The following is a 23,003-nucleotide window of genomic DNA, read 5'->3' on the forward strand; positions in this document are numbered from 1 at the left end:
CTCAGACCCTGCCTGTGTGTTCCTGCTTGGTTTCATGGTTTGGTTTCTGTTTTTGTTTCATGCCAGCAATAAAAGCTGTGGTTTTAGTTACATTTCGTCTCGGAGTCCTGCATTTGGATCCACATTTCCACCTGCCCGCACTCAGAGCCCTGACATCATTTTCCCGATACCTGATTTTTAGCACTATGTATGCATTGGTCAACTTTCAGATCTATGAAGTTCAGCTCAGTTATCTATGTTTTCATTTTTAGTTTCCATTTACATTTAGATGCACGGCCGATTCTCTGATGTGTGATCTGTTTCTACCTGTGCTGATGCTAGCAGGACTAAAGCTGATCAAGCAGCAGTAAATATGTGAAGCAAGGCTGAAGGATACACTCATAAAATGAACAGAATCATAAGAATATAACAGCACGAGCACTGCAAATGCAACTAAAACATGTTGACATCAAATGGTATGTTATTTGAAATCTATATGAAATAATGACACATCTATGTTTTCCAATTTATTTTATTTATTAATTTTATTTTTTCCACAGTTGTGTAAATCAGTCTGTCTGTGGACTGCCAGCCAACACATCCACAACACCAACAACTCAGACAGCACAAAGCCTTTTAAGTTGGCGAGGCGTGATAGCAAATGCAGCGCAGGTACATCCATCTGACCTGCAGCAGCATCGCAGACCACGCCCCCCTCCACACCACTCTTTCCTCATAGTTGCTCGCCATCGTTGCGCTCAGAGGGTAGAAGGTCCCGATTGAAGTGCACAGGTAACTTCCCTTCACATTTCACGACAATGATCCTGTTAGTGAGAAGCCTGCCTTCATACTGGCAGCTGGGTTTCCTGGCTCCCTGATGCTTTAGCTTACATTTAATTATGTGAAACGTTGCGGTACTATACGTCATGCCGCTATTTTCATCGTACCTCCCATCACCTCTACAAATGGATTTGACCTTTGCTGGAATGCTGAGGATGAATGTGTTGGTTTCCTTACAACTGTTGTCAAGTTTGTAGATATTCCTATTTGATATTTCTGTGTTACACAGCTTTTCAGTCATCTTAGCATCTACATGCTGTCTTCTAAACTTTTCATAAGGTGTTTCTTCAGGTCGGTGCTCGCTTGGTTGAAAATTGTTCACTTTGGAAAATCCGGAAGCAAAGAGCAGCACGAGCATCGTGCAGACAAACAGTGTCTTCATCGTCTCCTGGAGAAGAAAACACATGGACGTTTTTCCACATTAAGAATTTGGCAGATACATCCTTTTGGATCCTGAAGCTCAGTAAGTCGTCTTTGTGAGCTGCAAACACACACGACAAGAGGACTGATAGACCTTTTTCTTTAAATGAAAGAAGTCGTTTTATTTATAGTTTTCTTTTTTATTTATTTCTAATCATATATATTACTTTGTTCTCTGTTTATTTTTTATTTTTCAACTGTTAGGACGATTTCTAAATATCCTGAACAAGCCTGATCTGGACGGCTCCTGGAAGCAGATTCAGGCGTGATGATGTCATTTTCAACTGGAAAAAGAAGCTTTGAAAAGCTGAAGTAGTTTAAATGTTTAGATATTTAACCTTGTTGTATTACTTTATATTTTATATTCATCGTATTAAGACATCAAGATATTTGTTTTTGCCTTAAAATTTTGTGTTTTCATTTATACTTTTTGTTATTCTTTTTTTTAATTTTGTCATTTTGCCTTTTTTACTTGATGTGATTTGGATAAATATATATTTATATCTACAGATATATTGAGAGAGTTTTCCTCTGGGTTTCACAAGCCCATTTTATAGATAAAAGTCCAGGTCATAATAGATCCGGTTCATTAAGAACAAAGTTTAAATCCGATTTAATATAAAAGCCTTTCTGCACTCAGTTATTCTTTCCTGTCACATGTTTCAGTGTGCTCTGTAGTAACAATGACACACTGCAAAATAAAAATAATAAGACACTCACCTTTTTTTTCCTTTACTAATGATGATGATTAACCTGCAGTGGTTCAGGTATAAGTTGGTTGTCTGGAACAGCAGGTGATGAAGATGTGGTGAAGGGTCTGTGGTTCATGTATATAGTGGGTTCATTACATAACTGGATAGGCAACATCTGACAGTCAGTTTAAATAAGATCTTGTTGTATTTGAACACAAATCAGCAAAAACAGGTCTCTCACCGTGCAAATATACAGCTTACGTAAGTTTAGTGTGCTCACCGAATGCAGTGTTTAGTGTAGCAGCAGAATTATGACAGTTTATGGAGATGTTCAACGTGAGCCTGCTGCCCAGCTTTAAAAGGAAAATCATTTTAAATGATACATAATAAGTTCTTACCAAAAGAGGAATGCAGACGGAGATGAGCAGAGATCTCTTCTGCAGTTCAGATGCTGCTGTGAGTTCTAGTTCACTTCTGTCACAGAGGAACAAAGTGTGTTTGGATCTGGACACTTTGATTTTTATACTTCTGATCAGCACCACCTCAAATAATCCTTTGCATCCACACCTACATCACTGGCCCACCACTTCTAGGAAACTTTAACACTTCCCTGCTTGTGACTCAGAAAGATAATGCAAATATGATGACCACTGACCACAAGAACCTGCATGTAGATGCAGCCTGTTTTTCCACATCTGGCTTTAGAAAAAAAATTAATGCACAAACAAATAGATTTAAAATAAAAAGATGTGTTGGTATATTTTGACCTTTCAAATAAACTATTAACACTTCTTTTTCCCCTTTTTAAGTATAATTTTTGGCAAATAAAGTGAGTGTTTTGACCATTTGCAGTTAAAATGTTGAACAATCTTTTTATTTTTGTTTTACTACCAGTTGGTTGTAATAATTTCATATGAGGGTTTAAATGGATGTATAACAAAACAAAGGATAAAAGTATATATAAAAGTATATTTAATGAAGCTGATCGAACAACAGTGCAATATGGCATGATGACAGTGTTTACAATTTTGGCAGGAGAACAAAAGATAAATATTATAAAATACAAGACATGAAAATCTCAGAGGTCAGGGGTCGGGGGCCCAGGAAGTCTGACCCGCAGATTCCAGGTCTGACTTCGAGTACATAAAATATCATCTTTCTTGTGGGGAAGGAGCCTGAGTTAGAGCAGGAAGTTACACCATATTGATATTGTTGGGGTAGCCTCAATGCCAGTGTTGGACTCTCCAGTTTCCTTGAAGGAGGTTTGACTTTGTGCCATCGTTGGCTGGACTCTGTGCTCATTGATATCCCCGTATCAGTGAGTTAAGACACCATGCATTTATTTTCTGTGTGGCACACAACAAGAAAACAAGCCAAGAGAGAACACATCAGCCTCCAATGACAGTTTATTAAAAGGTTTATTGGAGGTTATTTGTTGTGTTATTGAACCTGTGTGCTAATGAAAGAGTGTCCTTAATAAACGTACTCCATAAGGAAGTGTGTTCACAAGTGCACAGAACACATTAGGGCACAGGTCAATGATCGGTTTTACAATTGTATTGTCAGATCGATGGACACTTTCGGATACTTGGATATTCAGGTGATTAGAGGAGCAGAGATGATCAGCTGATCAGGATTTGGTGGTGTGTTGGATCAGGTGGTGGAGAGATACAGGACAGGCCTGACATACACAAACGTATAGTGAAGGTGCAGAGGCTCAGATCTGTGACATCGTCCCAGCTCAGTGTCCATATTTAGATGTAACAGTGCTATAGACTTTACCTGACAACTTGTATGAGTAATGTTTTCATCTCAGGCATGTCAATTTCATTTGTGAATATATTTTTAATACTCGTACAACAGATTTTTTTGAGTGTTAAATAGAAATTATATGCTGAAACTGAAGTGATGGGTCGCACTCTTTAGTTCACCCCTGCTCTCGAAACAATGTAGGTGGTCCAGTTAACATATTTACATTTTTTCATTTGCTGTTTCACTTGCAAAATATTTCCAGTGTGACATTTGATCAGGTCTTGTAAACCTTGTCGTTAACCAAGCAGTCACTCCCAGGCTGCTGTGCTGATCACCGGATCTTAACTTCATTGTCACAGTGCACTCAGAACAAAACAGCCATGCAGAGATATGAGTCACAGTGACATTAAAACTGATGAAGACCGTCGTCGTTAGAACCAGCAAACTGAACGAACTAAAAAAGATCATCTAAATTCAACTGGTCTAAAATATCAGGATCTCAGTGTTAAGTCCATATTTTTGAAGTAGAAGCTTTTACTGGTTTTACTTAAGAAAAAGAAATAATAAGGAATTGTTTTGGAATTTGTCCAGGTTAACAGATGAAATCATGTTCAGTGCTTTGTCCTGTCAGTAAACACAGATTCTTTATTTGCACTGAATGGGACAGCATATAATTTCACTGCTTTTGGCGTAATGACAATAAAAGATAGTTTCAAAGTCTGACCTGCAAAGCCCGTCCACCCAGTGTCCTCCTCAGTCCTGCTGGTTGCATGATTGCTGTAGAAGTGCTAAACTACTGTGACCTGATTAATTGAACTGAACTCACACTGCAATAACTAATCAGTGAGGTGGTAGTTTAAGTACTTCATTACCAAAATGTATAAATGAAGTACATCAGAAGATGTTGGGGAAGAAGGACTTCACCGGGTGGGCCTGGACCCCCGAGGCCTGTCCCTGTGCCGACCTCGTCTGAGTCTAATAGATTTATAAGATAGAGCTCATCAAAAGACTAAGATATGAATATAAACATGATATTTGTCAGTTTAATTTAATGTTAAGTTGAACTGGAGTTAACCAGAATCCTTTACTCTTCCAACTCCTTTACTTTGTCTAACAGTTAGCTTAGCTTAGCCTAGCCAAGTTTTCTTTGCAAAATTGCTAATTGCATGGTTTCAAATTGCAGTTTTGATTTTAAGTGGACTCATTGTTCAGACCTGCTCTGGGGCCTGTCTGAAGTATTAAATTGACATATATTTGTCTCAACACCTACGCAGGAGAACTTTTTTGTAAGTGTGAAATGGAAAATAGAAGAAGAAGTAGAGATGTGGGTGTTCCTATTTACATGTTTTTATTTTCTGTTTCTTTAGCCAAACATGTTATTTGATCAGAGCACCTGCCTGTACACCTGCTGTTAACCAAGCAGTTATTTTCAAGCTGCTACACTGATCACAAAGTCAGGACATATGAATGACAGGAAGTGTCCAGTGTCACGTACCGATATTAATGACAACAATGATGGGTCAAAGCAACATATGAACATTTATTACGATATCCTGATAAATGTAATGCAGCGGGATAACTTCTACAGTTATTATGTTAGTGATGATGCCTCTTTGCTTTTCATTTATTCACAGCTTTGTGGCGTACGATGGAGTGTCAGGGCCACATTAAGATGATAACCTGCCACGGCTGCAGTACCCTCTACAACACGGCTTGTGTCGATGATTTAGTGAAGCAAACTGATCAGCTGTCTCATTGTGTCTTTTGTGTGTTTGGTTTTGTGTTTTCAATGAACTGAAAGCCCTCTTTAATGCACGAGGGTGTGACCATCCACATTCTCTCATCTGTCCAGTGTCAGCCATTCATTTTGTGCAAATGGTCAAGTCTTCCAAGTGTGCGTGCTTTTCCTTCTGAGTGCTTTTCCTTCAGCGTCTGTGTTACTCGCGTCCAGCAGATGGCAGTGTTTCACTGTCTGACGGCTGTCTGAAGCTTCAGCTGGATTATCCGTTTGCTATGTTTGCCATGTTACAGTGGGGAGGAAAAACTCCTTTTTAACAGGAATATCTAGACATGAGTGATTACTGCAGTGGGGCACTATCTGTGCTATCTATAAGAAATGTTAGCAACAATAAAACTCTGAGGATCAGGGCTCCATTTCACTCCAGTGTTCAGTGGCATTTTAAAAGAGTGAATACCGACGCTGAATGTCTTTGTAAAGCAAAAGCACTTTGTTAGCCTTTACAGAGCAAAGCTATGGATCAATGTGCAGTGAAGAAAAATCGAGGTGGCCAGTCTGTCCTTTCCTAACCAATCACAGAGCTCCTTACATTGCACCATGTGGCTAATTTGCGTTTTACTGATATTGCTGGGCTGCTGTCAATCATTTTGTCTTTATATTACAACAGAGCATTGACCTTTAACCTGTTTAATTCATACTGAGTATTTAAAAAAAATGTATTGTCATAATAAATTCTGCCTCACTGAAACACCATTTTGCATTAGCCTCTATCACCTGACTTGTCACTGATGATATCACTGCATGAGCAGGCGAGCGGTAGCGGCGGGGGGGTGTAGGTGAAGCTCGTGAAGAACAAAATTCTGTACGAGCGGACGCAGTGAGTCCAATAACCAGGGGTAACTGGAAATAAGGTGTTGTAGGCTGGCTTCCACAGTGTAAAGAGATATTTCTCCCTCATGCTCTAACAGCTGGTAAATCAATTTAGAAGCAGAGTCGATAACGGCCTCCTGAAGCTCCCTAGGTGGGGTGACTGCCGCTGGATCCATATCTGGCTGGTCCGTACTGTCACGGCGGGTGAGGAGAGCCGTGTGAAAATAATAAATGAGGATCCAATCGCAGGCAGTAGTGGAGAAGTGAAGGTGGTTTATTGAACACAAAAATAAATATGGACAAACAGCAAATGGAGCACGAAGTAAACTAGACTGGAAACAACTAAACTACAGAGCACAAACACACAGGCGAGACATGGTGGACACACAGACGGACCAGCAACTACAATGACAGAGGACACGACTTAAATACACAGAGAAACACAGGGGAATTACACACAGGTGGTGGACACAGCTGGGAATAATCACCAAGACGAGACAGAGGTAAAACTGAACACACTCACATGAGACGCAGACCTTCACAATAAAACAGGAACAAGAAACCATCACACTAAGACGCAGACTCGACATAGAGAGAGAGACAGAAAATGACACATGGAACTAAACTAAACCTGCAAAAACATGACAACTCAAAATACTGGGTCAAACTGACCCAGAACCGTGACAGACTTTCTATAATGTTTTGCTTGAGCATGTCCTGCTTTTCTGTAATGTTATTTCTACAGTTTTAGCAGTTCTTCTCGAGGGAAAGAGAAAGATGTAAAAATCTTATACGTTATATATGTTAAATAACATGTGTAGTGCTCACATGTAATGCAGATGTTAGCTTTGATCTAACCAATAAATCCTGATTGGATGTTGTTAGCGTTAGCACTTGTGTTTGCTTCCCTGCTGTACAACAGCATTACCAAAATACAACTGAAGAAACAAACTCAGTTATGAAAAGTTTGTGTTCAGTTTGCAGTCGCTGAAAATAATTACACCTTTGGGAATGACATGGAAATGCTCCCACACTAAAGATTGGGTTTTGTTTTGGGGATTTTCCATCTTAATTTATCTGTCTTATTTGGCTACATCTACGACACTGCTATGCTCTCTCTTGCCTATGTTTTCGTGGCTGCTGCTATCTGTATTTTAATATATATATATATGCAATGAAAATTCCCGTCTCGCCCCTCCCGGCAGTCTGTATACTTTAAGCTCGGGTAGTTTTTACACAGGATACGGGAGGATTATTGAGAAGAACCTAAGCAAACACGTGACAAGTTTTCAACAGGAATGAATGACAGTAAAAATGTTACCTCACAGATCGTTTTCATGCCATCAGTAATGAGCTGGTTTCAGCTGGACTGGACACACTCAAATGGCAAAGAAGGTTGTGTAGCCTTTGCAGAGAAGATGAAATGCATTCATGTAAATCAAAATGCATCTTTTAATTGAGGTAGAGGTTTGTCAGAGATATTATTCTCATAATGTACCTTTGTCCCAGCTGATTACCTTCATTAAACAGCAGGTTGCAAAAACCTCTTGTGTACCTCTTTTCAACCACTGGGAGGCGCTACAGCTTCATTCCTTTCACACTAAGGCAGCGGTAGGGAACTCCAGGCCTCGAGGGCCGGTGTCCCTGCAGGTTTTAGACGTTCCCTACCCTGCACTAAGGCCTTTGAAATCTTCATTAACACTGAGCTTGAAATTTCTATCAGTCGAATGCAAAGGAGTTCTGTGGTTGTAGGACAGAGGTAGGGAACGTTAATCTGCCATCATTTAGATTATATGACAACAACCTTCAAATCTGAAGTCTCAGAAATCTGCTTCATGTACAAGTTCCTCCAATAATCAGGGCTAATATCACCAAATTGTACATAAACAGACTTTTACATGTTAAAAAACAATATAAAATACTATATTATTAACAAAATATCTTAAGATACAGCTACAAATTGCTTGAAACATTTGCAATGAAATGTATAAAACAGCTTTATTGTCAGTGAGGACAAAGTTATAGTGATGCTGTGCTGGAGTGTTCAAAAGAAGACAGAGACATGAAGTATAAATATTGTATAATATTAAATATAAGAAAGAACAAAGTTATAAAAACATTAATAATTGAAATCTGCAACAATATTCACATAAAGTGTAAAATACAGAGTTAACTGTTTAATAGGTAAAGTTTAGGTCTTGCAGTCGAACAATGATCCCAAACACAGCAGCAAATCTACAGCAGAATAGCTGAAAAGCAAAGTCCAGACCTCAACCTGGGACATTCAGAGAGCTGTGCTTAAATAAATGCCCACAAAGCTCAAAGAACTGAAGCAACGTTGTAATGAAGAGTGGGCCAACATTCCTCCACAACAATATGAGAGACTGATAAAGTCAAGCAGAAAACAATTAGCTCACATTTGTGCTGCTAGAAGTGTTTCTAGTTATTCACAGGACTGTAGTTTGAATTTAAAGAAATGTGAAAGTGCACTGAAATTAACATAAAGTTATTGCAATTTTTAAAAAAAATCAAGAAATCTAAGAGGAAGAAACAATGTAAACCACACAATTGTTTTCCTTATATTCTCCACACGGCAATGCACATAACAGACATAAAATATTTGCATTTATCAATAGAAAATATACAATTTTTCCATAGTCATAGCCAGGCCCGATTACTGCCAAACCTGTGCTGAATCAATCACTTAAACAGGACCTGTCTGACAAAGTAGAGTAGACCAAAAGATCCTCAAAAACTACACATCATGGCGCAATCCAAGGAAATTCAGAAGCAAATAAGAAACAAAGTAATTGAGATCTCTCAGTCTGGAGATGCAACGTCAAGATGAACAGAATCCAGTTTCTGGGATCCTGAAGGAGAATGTCTGGCCATCTGTTCACGACCACAAGCTGAAGTGCACTTGATCCAAAGCACACCAACAAGTCCACCTCTAAGCAGCTTAAGTAAAACAAAATAAAGACTTTGGAATGGCTTAGCCAAAGTTCATACGTGAATCTGATTGAGGTGCTGTGACCTTGGAAAGGTGGTTCATACTCAAAAACCCTCCAGTGTGGCTGAATTACAACAATTTTGCAAAGATGAGTGGGCAGAAATTCTTCCACCACCTCGTAAAGGACTCATTGCCAGTTATCCCAAACGCTTTATTGCAGATGTTTCTACTCAGGGTGGCCCAACCAGTTATTAGGTTTAGGGGGCAATCACTTTTTCCACACAGGGCCATAATAATGGCCGCCTTAATAATAAATGCCTTGATTTAGGAACGACTTTTAATGTTTACTTGTGCTATTTTGCAAAAAATAAAATCTCTGCAAAAACATCAAAACTGCTGACCATCTGACCTCAATATGAAATTATTAATCTTTTGACCAAAAACATTTAGATTTGTAAAAATAAAGAAACCATAGAGGAACAAACAATGTTGTTTGCTACGTTCTAACATGGCAATCTAAATAACAGTAATGCAAACATATATATTTATCAATAAAAACAGATCGCCTTTTCACTGTTACAAAAGTCAAGTACATCAATGTTTGTTCAGCTTTCATAAATGTAAGTTTGTAAGTACATAGTACATTTTTTGGTCCAACTTCTTTTAATACATGCAACACATTTCAGAACATTTGGGACAGAGACAACAAAAGACTGGAAATACTTCGTAAAAATCTGGTGAAACACTTTAAAGCCAGTGGGATTAAATGGGAAACATAAAATTTAATACTAGACAAAGACCGATTGAATCATGAAGCAAAGAATTAATAACTAAATCACAAGTAGAAAATGTTATGCAGATATTATTGGATAGATTTTGGTGTAGAAAAAAATGACAAGAAATGAAAAATGAAAGTTATCTGGTCTTTTTCTTTAAAGAGTAGCCTACTGCAGAGCAGCAACACTGACAAAGACCATCATCACCAATACTGCAGCTAATACAATGATCCAGGAGGAAACTTGAAAAAGCAGGAAAAATGTGACACTGATCAAAATGAATACATCAATTATTGATCAAAGAGAAAATGCATACTAGCACAATGCATTGTTATTGCATCTCAGTTTCTCACCATCACTGATAATCTGACGTCTGCTGGACCTCAGGAATCGTCTCCATCACCTCTCTGTGAGGAGCAGAGAGCACTCGTGCTGCACATCCCACCTGTGTGCTGTGTTTACGTGAACCTGAGAGCACAGCTGTAGTGGTGACAGTGAATGTAGCGTTGGTGTTGGACACACTGACAGTGTTGTACTGTGAGAAGCTGAGGTCTTGTTGTGAGAGTGTTACAGTGGGAGCAGGTCGACCAGTGGCTGAACAGGAAACAACCCACTCTTCAGCAGAGTTTGACTCTCTGACATCAACAACAGGTTCATGCAGCTCTGTGAAGGATCAGGAGATATAAAATAAGGAGTATATTGTTAAAGATACATTGACTTCTAACACATGTAACGCATTAAGGTAAAATTTCTTACCATAAGGATGTGTTACACGATTTATAAACCCCAGTTTGTTAATTATTTGTTCATTATTCATAACTATATACTTAATTTTTTAAAAATTAAGTGTTTTTGGTCAAATGGAATTTCTTTTTGGGTAATTTTAGCCCCTTTTAGCTCTCTGCCAAAATGTTTTAACCTTTCTGTCTCTAACAGTAAAACATCGTTCCTTTATCTTCTGTGTCTGGTGTGTTGGTCAGGATTAGCTAGCTTGGCAAAAAGTTCACATTAAACAAAGTGTGTTACTGTGAGGTGTGTGTTCGTACTATGAGTCACAGCTTGAGTTTTCTTGCGGGTGAAGGTTTTTCACCTCGCTGTCATTCTTGCATAAAAGTGTTTGACCCCTTCAGGAAAAAAAACGAAATTTGGGATTATTTTTTGTTTTGTTCATTGTGTGTATTTGTTTCTACTTTTTACTTTTTCTTTTACTGTGTACAGCACTTTGGTCAACCTGTGTTGTTTTTAGACATGGTTATTGATTGATTGATTGATTGATATGTCTTTGATTAAAATACAGCCTACTCCACATCCTCCAAGTTACAGAGAAGAGGAACCATCTGGGGTGAACTTGTGCACTTGGTATTGGCTGTCATGGTCCCTGTGCCTCTCCGGCTCGCTCATGTTGGCCACAGGTTTGTTTTGTTTTCTCTCCTGCTTCCCTGGGTGGAGCTCATTGTGGGCTCTCACCCTTGGCCCACGTATCTGCGGTGATTTCTACACCTGTTGCTGATCAGGCGGCGTCCCCCTTGCCTATTTAACGCTGCGGCACGGAGTATTCGGCACTGGAACGTTGAACCTCCCATGTTCGTGCTCTCAGCTCTCCTAAGACAAACTCTCTCAGTGTTGTGTGGCGTATTGATCTAATTGGACTCTTTGTGTTTAGATCTCCCCGGAACTGGTGGCGGACCCTGACCTGTGATCCCTGTGTGTGTCAACATAAGTGGAAATTGGAGCGAGAGTGGCTGTGGAGAAGCGAGTGTGCGTAAGAAGAGGAGTGGCGGAGTTTGGGCCGAGTGGGGAGCGAGTGTGGATTCCTTCCCCTGGAGCCCTGAAGCCCTGCCCCATTCACTGTATATACACATCACTGTGGTTTCCCTTCTGTGTTAATAAATTGTCAACCCTTTGCTTGCCAGAACGCTGCCTGCGTCTGAATCCATCTGTTAGCCCTGACATTGGATACCTGGAAATCAGTGAAGGGACCATTAATGCTTCAACTTGTACACAGGTTTGAGAGCAACCACCCAAAAGCTTCTGCTAATAAACACTAGTCTGTGTTTGTGATGCAAATGTTTCTGGCTGTGTTCACAAACATTTAGTAAGGTGAGTGAGGAATATTAATACTTATTATTAGATCATTAGCAGACTGTAGAACTTGACTGCACGCCAAGGTGGCAGTTCAGCCATTTGATTCATGTTGCAGCAGCTCATGAGTGAATGAACATCGTGCAATAAAAGTACTTCTAGAAGTACATTTTTGCAAAAACGTACATTGTGGAGGAATGTAGGGAAGACACGAGGGAGCCCAATATTTGACTCAAACGTTAATCGCTGCATCACACAACTGAACATTCAAAGCGCCAAAACCTAACCCTCTCACTTCCCGTTACACTGGGTACGAGTGGAGCTACCTGGTGGTATGTACTTACATTTATTTAAATTTACTTGAGTAGGGTAGAGTCATGCTAATGACCTAATAATTTTATTCAGGTGTGTTGCAGCAGAGATACATTTCAAAGCTTCAGGACGCTGGCTCTCAAGGCCTGGAGTTTGACACCCCTGCTTTACACAAAGATGGGTTAAATCACAGTGCAAAGAATGAATGAATAAATGAAATATAAACAATAAATAATTATTAAATAGTCTTACACATCAATGTCATTGGTTGACTTTTGAAGTATTTGAATCCTTATTGGGTTCCCTGAGTGACAGAAGGATTAAAACACTTTAAAATCAGTACTGAAAATATGTGCAGACATTACTGGATAGATTTAGGGTTAGAATCAATAAATCACTATCATGTTAAACACTCTTAGAGTTCAAACCTTCGTAGAAACATAAGTCCAGTATTATGGAATGAAACCTGAAGGTGCATTTGAGGGTGCAAAACGTTTCGTCGGCATTGTTGTGTTTGTTTGGGAGAAAACGTACAAACACACAGTGCAGCACTTCAGAGTTACACTGCTAGCGATCGAAGATTTATGTAAATTCAACAGCTAAACGCATTCTGTACTGTACAGCAGGAGTCCCCAACCTTTTTGCACCACAGACCACTTTAATGTCAGACGATATTTTCAGGGAACGACCTTTAAGGTGTCGCGGATAAATACAACAAAAGAATAAAAAAAAGAAACTGTGGTGTTTTGTAAATATAATAATAAACGTGACTTGAGCTGTGCGCCAACAACAATGACAGTGACATCCTCCTCTCTGCTTTTTAATGCTCTCTGGTCACTATGGTAACGCGTAAATAGTTCTTTCAAAATAAGACACACAACTACAACCATACATTTCACACCGGAGGATCAACTCTCGCGGAACGGTACCAAAAGACTCACGGACCGGTCCGTGGGCCTATTGGGGACCGCTCCTGTACAGGAGACACTAGACTAGATTGATTGACAATGGTCTACAGCAATCAGAACGCACAACGCGATGTACTGTAAAAAAAATAAATGAATCAGCGAAACAGCAAGTGTCACTTTTGGCCACGAACAATTTAGGGGAATTTTTATGAACAAACCCAGAGCGTTAAAAAAAAACTTAAAACCATTTTTATTTCTCAGCAGCATCAATAGTAACAAAAACGCAATTTAGTTTCGCTGTCAAAGTCGATTTAACTGAAGTTACGTGTTTCCGGTTACTGTGGAGCTCCACAGTGGCTGCAGCCAGAAGCTGTTTCTACAGGATCCTGATGGACACTCAAAGCTTTTAGAAAATGTTCTCATTAGTTGTTTGCAGCAGAATATCAACCGATGTGAACCAAAACAACAAAAGTGCTCTGCACATGTGTGTGAGACTACAAATTCTAGAATCAGAACTGCTGATTTCATTACTCTGAACTTTTAAAGGCAGGTTTTGTATCTGAGAGCAGGGACACTTGCTGTGTTCAGTGTGACTCGTCTCTGCAGAAGGTCAGGGCTCTGATAGTTGCAGTTAGCGGGTGACTTACTGGGCAGGTGGCTCCTGAGTGTCTGTTGGAGTCAGGGTTCATTATGGTCCTGGTTGCTACTGGAAATAAAGAAACAAAAGGAGGGTGTGATGTTCAGGAAGTACAGACTGTAGCTCAGCAGGTAGAATTACTAACTGGAAGGTTGGAGGTTTGATCCCTGGCTGCTCCAGTCTGCACGCCACGGTATCCTTGGGCAAGATGTGGAACCCCGACTTGCTCTCCGATGCATCCATCATAGTGTCATTGTTAGAAAAAGAAGTGCTTGTGTGAATGAAGCACGCTGTATAAAATGCTTTGACTGCTCATACAGAAAAGCAGCTCATAAGAACTGGTTCATTTTCCAGATAATTCCACTATTAAGACAACAGACATTTGGGAGGCTTTCTCTGAGAGTAACACTGAAAGTCTTGCTGCTCCTCCACAAAATGAACTTCAGATTAAAGACACAGCTCAGCTAAACACAACTCAAACTAATCTACACTATTTTTCTTTATTACGCAGCGTTTTTATAACTATTTCCAGATGTTTCTAAAGATGAAAACAGAATTAAACTCCAGCCTGATGCGTTTCTGAGGTTCCTGACTCTGACCGTCCCTCAAACGCCTCTCTGATCGTTTCCTTCCGTCGCTTTTACTTTCGCTTTCGTGAATGTTGTGGCGCAGTTGATCGTCTCGAAGTTAAGGTAACGTTAGCAGTCTGTACTGTTTTCCTGGCTGACATCAGCTGTGTGCAGCTTAGTTTCAGCATAAATCTGCTTCGTTTTATGTGAGATCAGAGTCTGGGAACGAGACAGAAACAGTTGATGATCAGCAGCTGAACTCGATGTTACTGTGGATCCACTGACTGATGTCTGTAGGCAGCTTCTCCTGCCTCCATCAGTCTGTGGCTGTATGGGCTCAAATTGTGGTCATAAATATTTTGTACTTGTAAATCAGGATTTGTAGGTGGAAAAATAATTTGTGTGTGGACTTAGCCAAGCAATACGTGTGAAACTCTGCACTCAAGTTTCAAGTTACAAGTACGTCCCTATTTTTCTTCCTTTCATCTGATTGGCCAGTGTCATGTCAATCACAAATTTAACAATCCAATCAGAGAACAGGTGGGTTTGGCTATTGGAGAGGTGCTTTATGAAGCTTCGGGTCCTTGAAGGGAATAAATGCCCCTTTGCATGCCAGCCCAGCGTTTTCCTTCATCACTAGGAAGGAAAACAGTCTGTGGTCGTCCGAGTTTGGTGATTTTTGTGTCACAGGTTTACGTGCTTAATACAGGGAACTCCAGAGGACACATAGGACACGGTGTCCCGCTGCACACACACTGCACACACACTGCACACAATGACAGCTGCAGAGTTTGTGTCTGATGTATTAAGTATGAAACACTGTTGGGCTAAAATCTGGTCAGAATGAATCCAGGTGCAGGTGTGTCAGTTTAGGACCACTGGACTAACATCCAAGTGCTCACAATATAAAGTGTATTCTGTAGTAACATCCTGGTGTTGCAGCAACAGTCCCACATGGAAACGTCAACACTCAAACTCAAAATCTCTTTTTGTCAACAATAAAATGACAGCAGACCAATTTGATCAAAGTTGGTAAAAAGCTTCAGAAATTAGTAAAATATTAAAAAGTGTCTGGATGCTCAATCATCCAGGTAAGGGTTAGGTTAGTAATGCTGTGATTGCAGACATTCCCCAACTCTCTGTGAATGGGACTCATGGCCATTGATCAGTGGTTGTTGATCAATGGTCATGACCTCCCAGCCATTGTGCAAATGTCCTGTTTATAAGGTTGGAAACCTGCAGTCAGCTGAGACTGAAGGAGTCACCTGGATGAGTCATGAAACGTTTCTCCCACTGAAAACATCCAGATGAACAGAATCAACTTTTGGGGATTAAAACGTGTCTGAATCAATCAGTGGGTGCTGAGTGGGTCAGTCAGTGTGTCGCTGGGCTGATTTGTGTTTCCTCTGCAGGTGAAGGTAGAAAGTGTGTGTGAGCTGATGTGAATTGAGCAGCATGGATCAGTGTGAGGACAGAGAGGAGGGAGTCCCTCCCTCTAAAAGCACTCTGTGTGGGGAACATGAGAGCCAGACCAAAGCTCAGAGGTGAGATGACCATCTCTAACTGTCCATGACTCTTCTCCATGTCACAGCTCAGCACTCACATCACTGCTCCATCATTATTCACAGGAACCAGCCTGGACCTCCACCCAGCTCTGTGTCCTGTAAGAGTGACGCGTCTAAAGATGACTTCATTAATTTCAAAGTCCAGCCTGTGTCCGCTGCAGAGAGGTGAGCTGTTAGTAACAAGAACTCTCTGATTTAAATGATTTTGATGTTTCCTGGTTTCTAAAATGCATCTCTGTAGCAGAGCAGTGTCTCCAAGGACACACAGGCTCAGCTGTAACTGTCAGTTTATCTGGTTTAAGACACATTTGGACTCAATTGGCTGTTTTTAACTATGTATTTTAATCAGAGGTGTAAATCTAGACCTCACACATCTGGATCCTAAACTATGATAGAAACAGCTGCTAGCAGTGGGTAGTTTGACTTTGATACGCTGCTCTAGAAAGCAAACAAAGGTTTGTGCAGCTCCTCTTCAGAAAAGTGTTCAGAGAGCAGCTGCTGTATTAGACAAAGGCTCGTCCTGTGAGCCCAGATGTGTGTAACAGCTGGATGAAGGAGAACCATCACAGTCGCGTCTCCATCCCGCCTTTATTAATGAACTTCCTGTTGCTTGCAGATGACAGGAACACAAAGTGTTTGTGCCACGTGATGCTGCAGGATTTGTTAACGTGTCCATGATGGTAACATCTCCTCGTCTAACTGCAAACACATGAGCGCTCCTAACGGCAGCTATCACAGCCACACAGGCAGACTGTGTCTCACTGTTGCATTCAGGGACATTTGTTTTCCTGTAAAAAGCTGAACTCTAATCTAAGAGGACTGTTACTGACAGGAAACAGCTGCATTATCTGCAGTCTGTGTGACCACAGCTGCTTCAATCACTTTATCAGAGAATTGATCATTGAATAAAACATGTTTGTGTCTGCAGAGGTCAGAGGTCACAGTCTGCAGGATCCAGCTGTCCGTCTGTGAGGAGTGACTGGTCCAAACATCACCCTCCAGACTTCAGTGCTGAACCTGGACCAACGAGGTCAGAGACCTGTGATGACTCCTTTACATGTTTGTGTTTTCCTGGATAAATATGACCAAAGATTCATTAAAAAGATAAAAATATTAGACTTTGTCCTGTAGCGCTGTGTGGCAGGCAGGATTGGACCCAAACACAACAGGATGAAGTCAAAGAGGCAGCTTTATTTCAGCTGTGAACATGCAAACAGCAGAAATAAGAAAACATAACTGTAGGTTTGCAGTGAATGAAGCCTCAGCTCGACGCTCCACTTTGTCCCTCTTTTCCTTCTCCAAACAGCCACATCAGGAGTCTTTGATGGAGTTTTAAAATATTTAATTACAAATGTCCAAAGATGGGTTCAGGATACCTGAATCCACAGTTATTAAAGCTAAAATAGTTCACAGGGTTTGGACTTTGTTAGGTGATGAGAGAACATCAAAGTGTTTTTATCTTCAAACAGTATTTTTATCACTTCAGTTGCTCTCACAGCCCTGTTTGTTATTTTACCAGAGCTCTTATGTTTCACTCAGTGCTCCCACCAAACACCTTGGAGGACACATTACAGGGAGTGCAGAATTATTAGGCAAGTTGTATTTTTGAGGAATAATGTTATTATTGAACAACAACCATGTTCTCAATGAACCCAAAAAACTCATTAATGTCAAAGCTGAATGTTTTTGGAAGTAGTTTTTAGTTTGTTTTTAGTTTTAGCTATTTTAGGGGGATATCTGTGTGTGCAGGTGACTATTACTGTGCATAATTATTAGGCAACTTAACAAAAAACAAATATATACCCATTTCAATTATTTATTTTTACCAGTGAAACCAATATAACATCTCCACATTCACAAATATACATTTCTGACATTCAAAAACAAAACAAAAACAAATCAGCGACCAATATAGCCACCTTTCTTTGCAAGGACACTCAAAAGCCTGCCATCCATGGATTCTGTCGGTGTTTTGATCTGTTCACCATCAACATTGCGTGCAGCAGCAACCACAGCCTCCCAGACACTGTTCAGAGAGGTGTACTGTTTTCCCTCCTTGTAAATCTCACATTTGATGATGGACCACAGGTTCTCAATGGGGTTCAGATCAGGTGAACAAGGAGGCCATGTCATTAGTTTTTCTTCTTTTATACCCTTTCTTGCAGCCACGCTGTGGAGTACTTGGACGCGTGTGATGGAGCATTGTCCTGCATGAAAATCATGTTTTTCTTGAAGGATGCAGACTTCTTCCTGTACCACTGCTTGAAGAAGGTGTCTTCCAGAAACTGGCAGTAGGACTGGGAGTTGAGCTTGACTCCATCCTCAACCCGAAAAGGCCCCACAAGCTCATCCTTGATGATACCAGCCCAAACCAGTACTCCACCTCCACCTTGCTGGCGTCTGAGTCGGACTGGAGCTCTCTGCCCTTTACCAATCCAGCCACGGGCCCATCCATCTGGCCCATCAAGACTCACTCTCATTTCATCAGTCCATAAAACCTTAGAAAAACCAGTCTTGAGATATTTCTTGGCCCAGTCTTGACGTTTCAGCTTGTGTGTCTTGTTCAGTGGTGGTCGCCTTTCAGCCTTTCTTACCTTGGCCATGTCTCTGAGTATTGCACACCTTGTGCTTTTGGGCACTCCAGTGATGTTGCAGCTCTGAAATATGGCCAAACTGGTGGCAAGTGGCATCTTGGCAGCTGCACGCTTGACTTTTCTCAGTTCATGGGCAGTTATTTTGCGCCTTGGTTTTTCCACACGCTTCTTGCGACCCTGTTGACTATTTTGAATGAAACGCTTGATTGTTCGATGATCACGCTTCAGAAGCTTTGCAATTTTGAGACTGCTGCATCCCTCTGCAAGATATCTCACTATTTTTGACTTTTCTGAGCCTGTCAAGTCCTTCTTTTGACCCATTTTGCCAAAGGAAAGGACGTTGCCTAATAATTATGCACACCTGATATAGGGTGTTGATGTCATTAGACCACACCCCTTCTCATTACAGAGATGCACATCGCCTAATATGCTTAATTGGTAGTAGGCTTTCGAGCCTATACAGCTTGGAGTAAGACAACATGCATGAAGAGGATGATGTGGACAAAATACTCATTTGCCTAATAATTCTGCACTCCCTGTAGTGTGATTTAGATTTCATTGGTGTAAACACCAGTCACACAAGCTAACCCATGGAGGCAGCAGCAGGCTTTGTGTTTGGTCTGTTGGCTTAAACTAAGAGAGTTTAGTTTGTTAGCACAAAGAGCTGTCAGCTAAAGCCCCGAATGCACTTTGAATACAGACGAACTGAGAAAAAGACTTTAAATACAGCAAACAGTCAAACTGACCACATGTTTTTCTGCTGATCATCCACAGCAGTACGTTTAGCATTCATGCTAGCAGCAGGCTATGACTGTCCACTCAGCACCAACACAGGTAGGAGTGAGCAGGGAGGAAGCAGGACTGTGGGCAAGTTTGAGCTACAATCCTATTGGCTTCTCAGTTTCTCCAAAGAAAAGGGGAAAAATTCTTGGTGTTGTGAAGATGTGAGTTGGTCTTGTTGTCGTGGGGCTGGAAGGATGCTGGCAGTGAGAGGCTTTTCATACAGTGTTCAGTAACAGAATGAGAAGAAAGCCACTGCACATGAAACAAGGTGCTCGTAGTGTTTGTTTACTGTGTTTGTGCCACAATGTCAGATCAGTTGTAGATTCACATGCAGACTTGTCCAGTGAAACCAATGCAAGTACTGCAGTACAGAGCAAAGACTAAGCAAGGGTGTTATTGTAAACTTTAACAAAAGACTGTTATGTGACAAAGAGTAAGTACATTATTTTTATGAGATTGTTCATCATGTCTTTAATTTAATATTTCCAGTTTTTCCTTCCTGTCTCATGAAGCTGTGACATTTATTGTTTTTCTTTTAGGATCAATAAGAGGCCAGAATCTCCTGGACCTGAACCCAGCTGTGTTTCCTTAAAGAGCAACGAGTCGAAGGATGTTGGTCTAAACTTTAAAGGCTGTTCTTCTGCTGCTGAGAGGTAATGTGTGTCTAGATGTTGTTCCTGACTCTGTATTTTTGAATAAATCCTCATGTTTAATATCAGCTCAGCTCTTTTTCACACACATTTCTATGTTGGTATGTGAAGCGGTGTGTGTTGGAGTGTTTCCACAAACACAGCAGTCAGAGTGGAAAGAGTGGATGTTGTAGGAGGTGTTTGTGTAGTGAAGAGGCTGAGTGTCTGTAGGACTCCAGCTGCTCCAGCAGGTGTCTCCTTTGTGCTTTGCTTCAAACACAGTGTAGGGAGGAGCTTCCACTCAGGTGTTTCCCACATTCATACAGAGCTTTTAACACCAAACTCCTTTACAGTCCTTCTCCTCTCACACACGATCACACGACTGATTTGTCTGCAGCAGCTGTGTTACTGCTAGTATTTTATTATGTGTGTAATCTCCTCATATTGTTCCTGTGGTTTAGTTTGACTTCCTTCTGCAAACTCAGCTGCTCTGTTGCTGATACACGTCTCCATGAATATGATTGATCAGATGCTGCCAACACCATGTGTTTCATGTGAGCGCTCAGCTGAAACCCTGGGTTGACTTATCGAGTTAATAACAAGCTTCACGTGACTGTGAATGCTAAAGTGAATCAGATAAAGGAAAGAGACCCTGCTAATGTTGGACTCACTTCTTAGTGTAGATCCCAGGAGGAAGTTCAACATAGCCATTCTTTGTGCTAGCTCGACCAAACCTGAGAGCACAGTGCAGGATAATGATCATCATCTGTCTCTGTCAAGGACATTTAAAATCCACAAATAACAAACATAATTATATTTGATCATTAAAAATATGTTTTCACTTAAAAAAGCATGAGCACACTGGTGGATTAATATGAGGTGCCGTAAGGGACATTATTACTGAAACGCTCTCACACACACTACTGAAATTTTAGCTCTCACACACACTACTGAAACGCTCTCACACACACTACTGAAATTTTAGCTCTCACACACACAACTGAAACGCTCTCACACACACTACTGAAATTTTAGCTCTCACACACACAACTGAAACGCTCTCACACACACTACTGAAACGCTCTCACACACACTACTGAAACGCTCTCACACACACTACTGAAATTTTAGCTCTCACACACACAACTGAAACGCTCTCACACACACTACTGAAACGCTCTCACACACACTACTGAAACGCTCTCACACACACTACTGAAACGCTCTCACACACACTACTGAAATTTTAGCTCTCACACACACAACTGAAACGCTCTCACACACACTACTGAAAAACCAAGGCATTTCAGTTGAACAGGAAGGCGTTTCAGTCGAACAGGAAGGCGTTTCAGTTAAACAGGAAGTTAATTCTTGACAAGGAAACTGAAGGAAAAAGTGTTAGATTTCAAACAAACCACTACACAGATGTCTACTCAGCAACCTGTTAGTTAGGGGTGGGTTTTTATAATCGATTTATTGATTAAAATCGATTCTGGCTTGGATAACGTGAAATCGATTCATTAAAATCCTGAATCGATTTTTTAATATAAATTTATTTTACCCGAAATGCCAGAATCTCTGGTGAAACCTCACAAAATTTCAACAACCACCAAACAGCTAAGACAGTAAATGAGAGCAGGTACATGGCTTCTGCACAAAGACGTAAACACACAGCGCGGACCCGCGGATCAGAATCAGTGAGATGTCGCCTTTCTCACCCGACAGCACGGACACGGTCGGGGCTGAAAGCCGACAGCTCGCTGACTCTGATCTGTCGGCAGGTCCGCGCTTTGTTTTCACGCCGTTTTTGCGCCGATTCTAAAGCTGTTAGTTTGATCTCTCTCCAAACAATATTGACTGAACCAGCAGCAAAAGAAGATCCAAACTGCGCTTCACATAAACATCGTCATGAATTCCCTCACTGTTTTGCTTCCACCACGATAAAATCACACGTCTCTCTCTCTCTTTCTCTCTCTCTGTACTTCAAGAACAGTTTCCCGTCTAAAAATCTGTTTTCTGTATTATTCGCTTGCTTGTTATGCACAAGTCTACTGTTGTTTACAGCGCAGTCGGCCGCTGTTTTTTTTTGTTTCATTTTACATACTTCCGAAAAGAAAACCTAATTTCTGCCGTTCAATACTGAATAAATTTAAACTTTTTAAAATTATGCAAAATGCAAAACGTTAGCCGTGTCTCTAATAAAACCGCTGTAACGTCAGAGGTAACGTTCATATGTTAATGGTTTTCTTTCGTTTTTGATGTACTGCAGAATATTTTTTATAAAATCCCAGGCCAGGAAAACCACCTTCATGTTTTGTGTTTTATCTTCAGCTACTTTGACACAAAGGCATCTGCTGTGATGCTCACACCTTTGATAAAGTCTTGCGTGTGTCAGCTTCCTTTTTTTAAATACAAAAATATGTAAATGTACTGATCTGAATTATAATATTTCTGACTGTCAAAATTCCCCATAATCAAATCGAATTGAATTGAATCGAATCGTGGAACAAATCGATTCTGGACCTTAGTGAGACAGCTGCATTACTTAACAATATATTAGCCTCAGCATAAGTCAAAATTTAGAATAGCGGGAGACGTGCATTATCCTGGTTATTTTTTTGGCATATGTGCTTTTTGTCTTTTTTTAGCAAAGAAAAATATCTTAAAATCATCAAAAAAACCAGGGAGAGAAGGCTTAGCGTTCCTCCATTTAGCACAATGGATATGATATTTACTCAAAAGTATTGTTAAGATATTCATTGTGTGTACTCATGTTGTACAGTGTTTAACTGCATTATGGTTACTGTGGTTTAACAGAGACAGTATTTTAGTTGCCACCACAAGGAGGCACTGTTTCATTGTAAGAGCACGGATGCTGCGTCATCACGCCCCTAAGAAAAAAAAAAG

General features: G+C 40.5%; 1 protein-coding gene and 1 long non-coding RNA gene across 2 annotated transcripts; both read left to right on the top strand.

Moving 5' to 3' along the window:
- The first annotated feature begins 269 nt into the window (after window positions 1–269).
- On the top strand, window positions 270–3,799 carry LOC143416830 (uncharacterized). The gene is made up of 3 exons (XR_013097081.1): window positions 270–455; window positions 540–1,282; window positions 1,444–3,799. It is a non-coding gene; the product is annotated as an uncharacterized LOC143416830 (long non-coding RNA).
- A 10,831-nt stretch (window positions 3,800–14,630) lies between these two features.
- LOC112433089 (uncharacterized) lies at window positions 14,631–20,399 on the top strand. The gene is made up of 5 exons (XM_076882475.1): window positions 14,631–14,648; window positions 15,977–16,069; window positions 16,154–16,255; window positions 17,019–17,120; window positions 20,007–20,399. The coding sequence occupies exons 2-5, from the start codon at window positions 15,981–15,983 to the stop codon at window positions 20,122–20,124; spliced, it is 411 nt and encodes a 136-aa protein (XP_076738590.1). The 5' UTR covers window positions 14,631–14,648; window positions 15,977–15,980; the 3' UTR covers window positions 20,125–20,399.
- The last annotated feature ends 2,604 nt before the right edge of the window (window positions 20,400–23,003 follow it).

The sequence above is a fragment of the Maylandia zebra genome, linkage group LG3 (assembly GCF_041146795.1).
Source record: "Maylandia zebra isolate NMK-2024a linkage group LG3, Mzebra_GT3a, whole genome shotgun sequence".
NCBI lineage: Eukaryota > Metazoa > Chordata > Actinopteri > Cichliformes > Cichlidae > Maylandia > Maylandia zebra.

Coding starts and splice junctions, on each gene's coding strand:
- LOC112433089 (XM_076882475.1), top strand. CDS start 15,981: ATGGATCAGTGTGAGGACAGAGAGGAGGGAGTCCCTCCCTCTAAAAGC. Junction 16,070..16,153: donor AGCCAGACCAAAGCTCAGAG/GTGAGATGACCA, acceptor CATTATTCACAG/GAACCAGCCTGGACCTCCAC. Junction 17,121..20,006: donor GCTGAACCTGGACCAACGAG/GTCAGAGACCTG, acceptor TTTTTCTTTTAG/GATCAATAAGAGGCCAGAAT.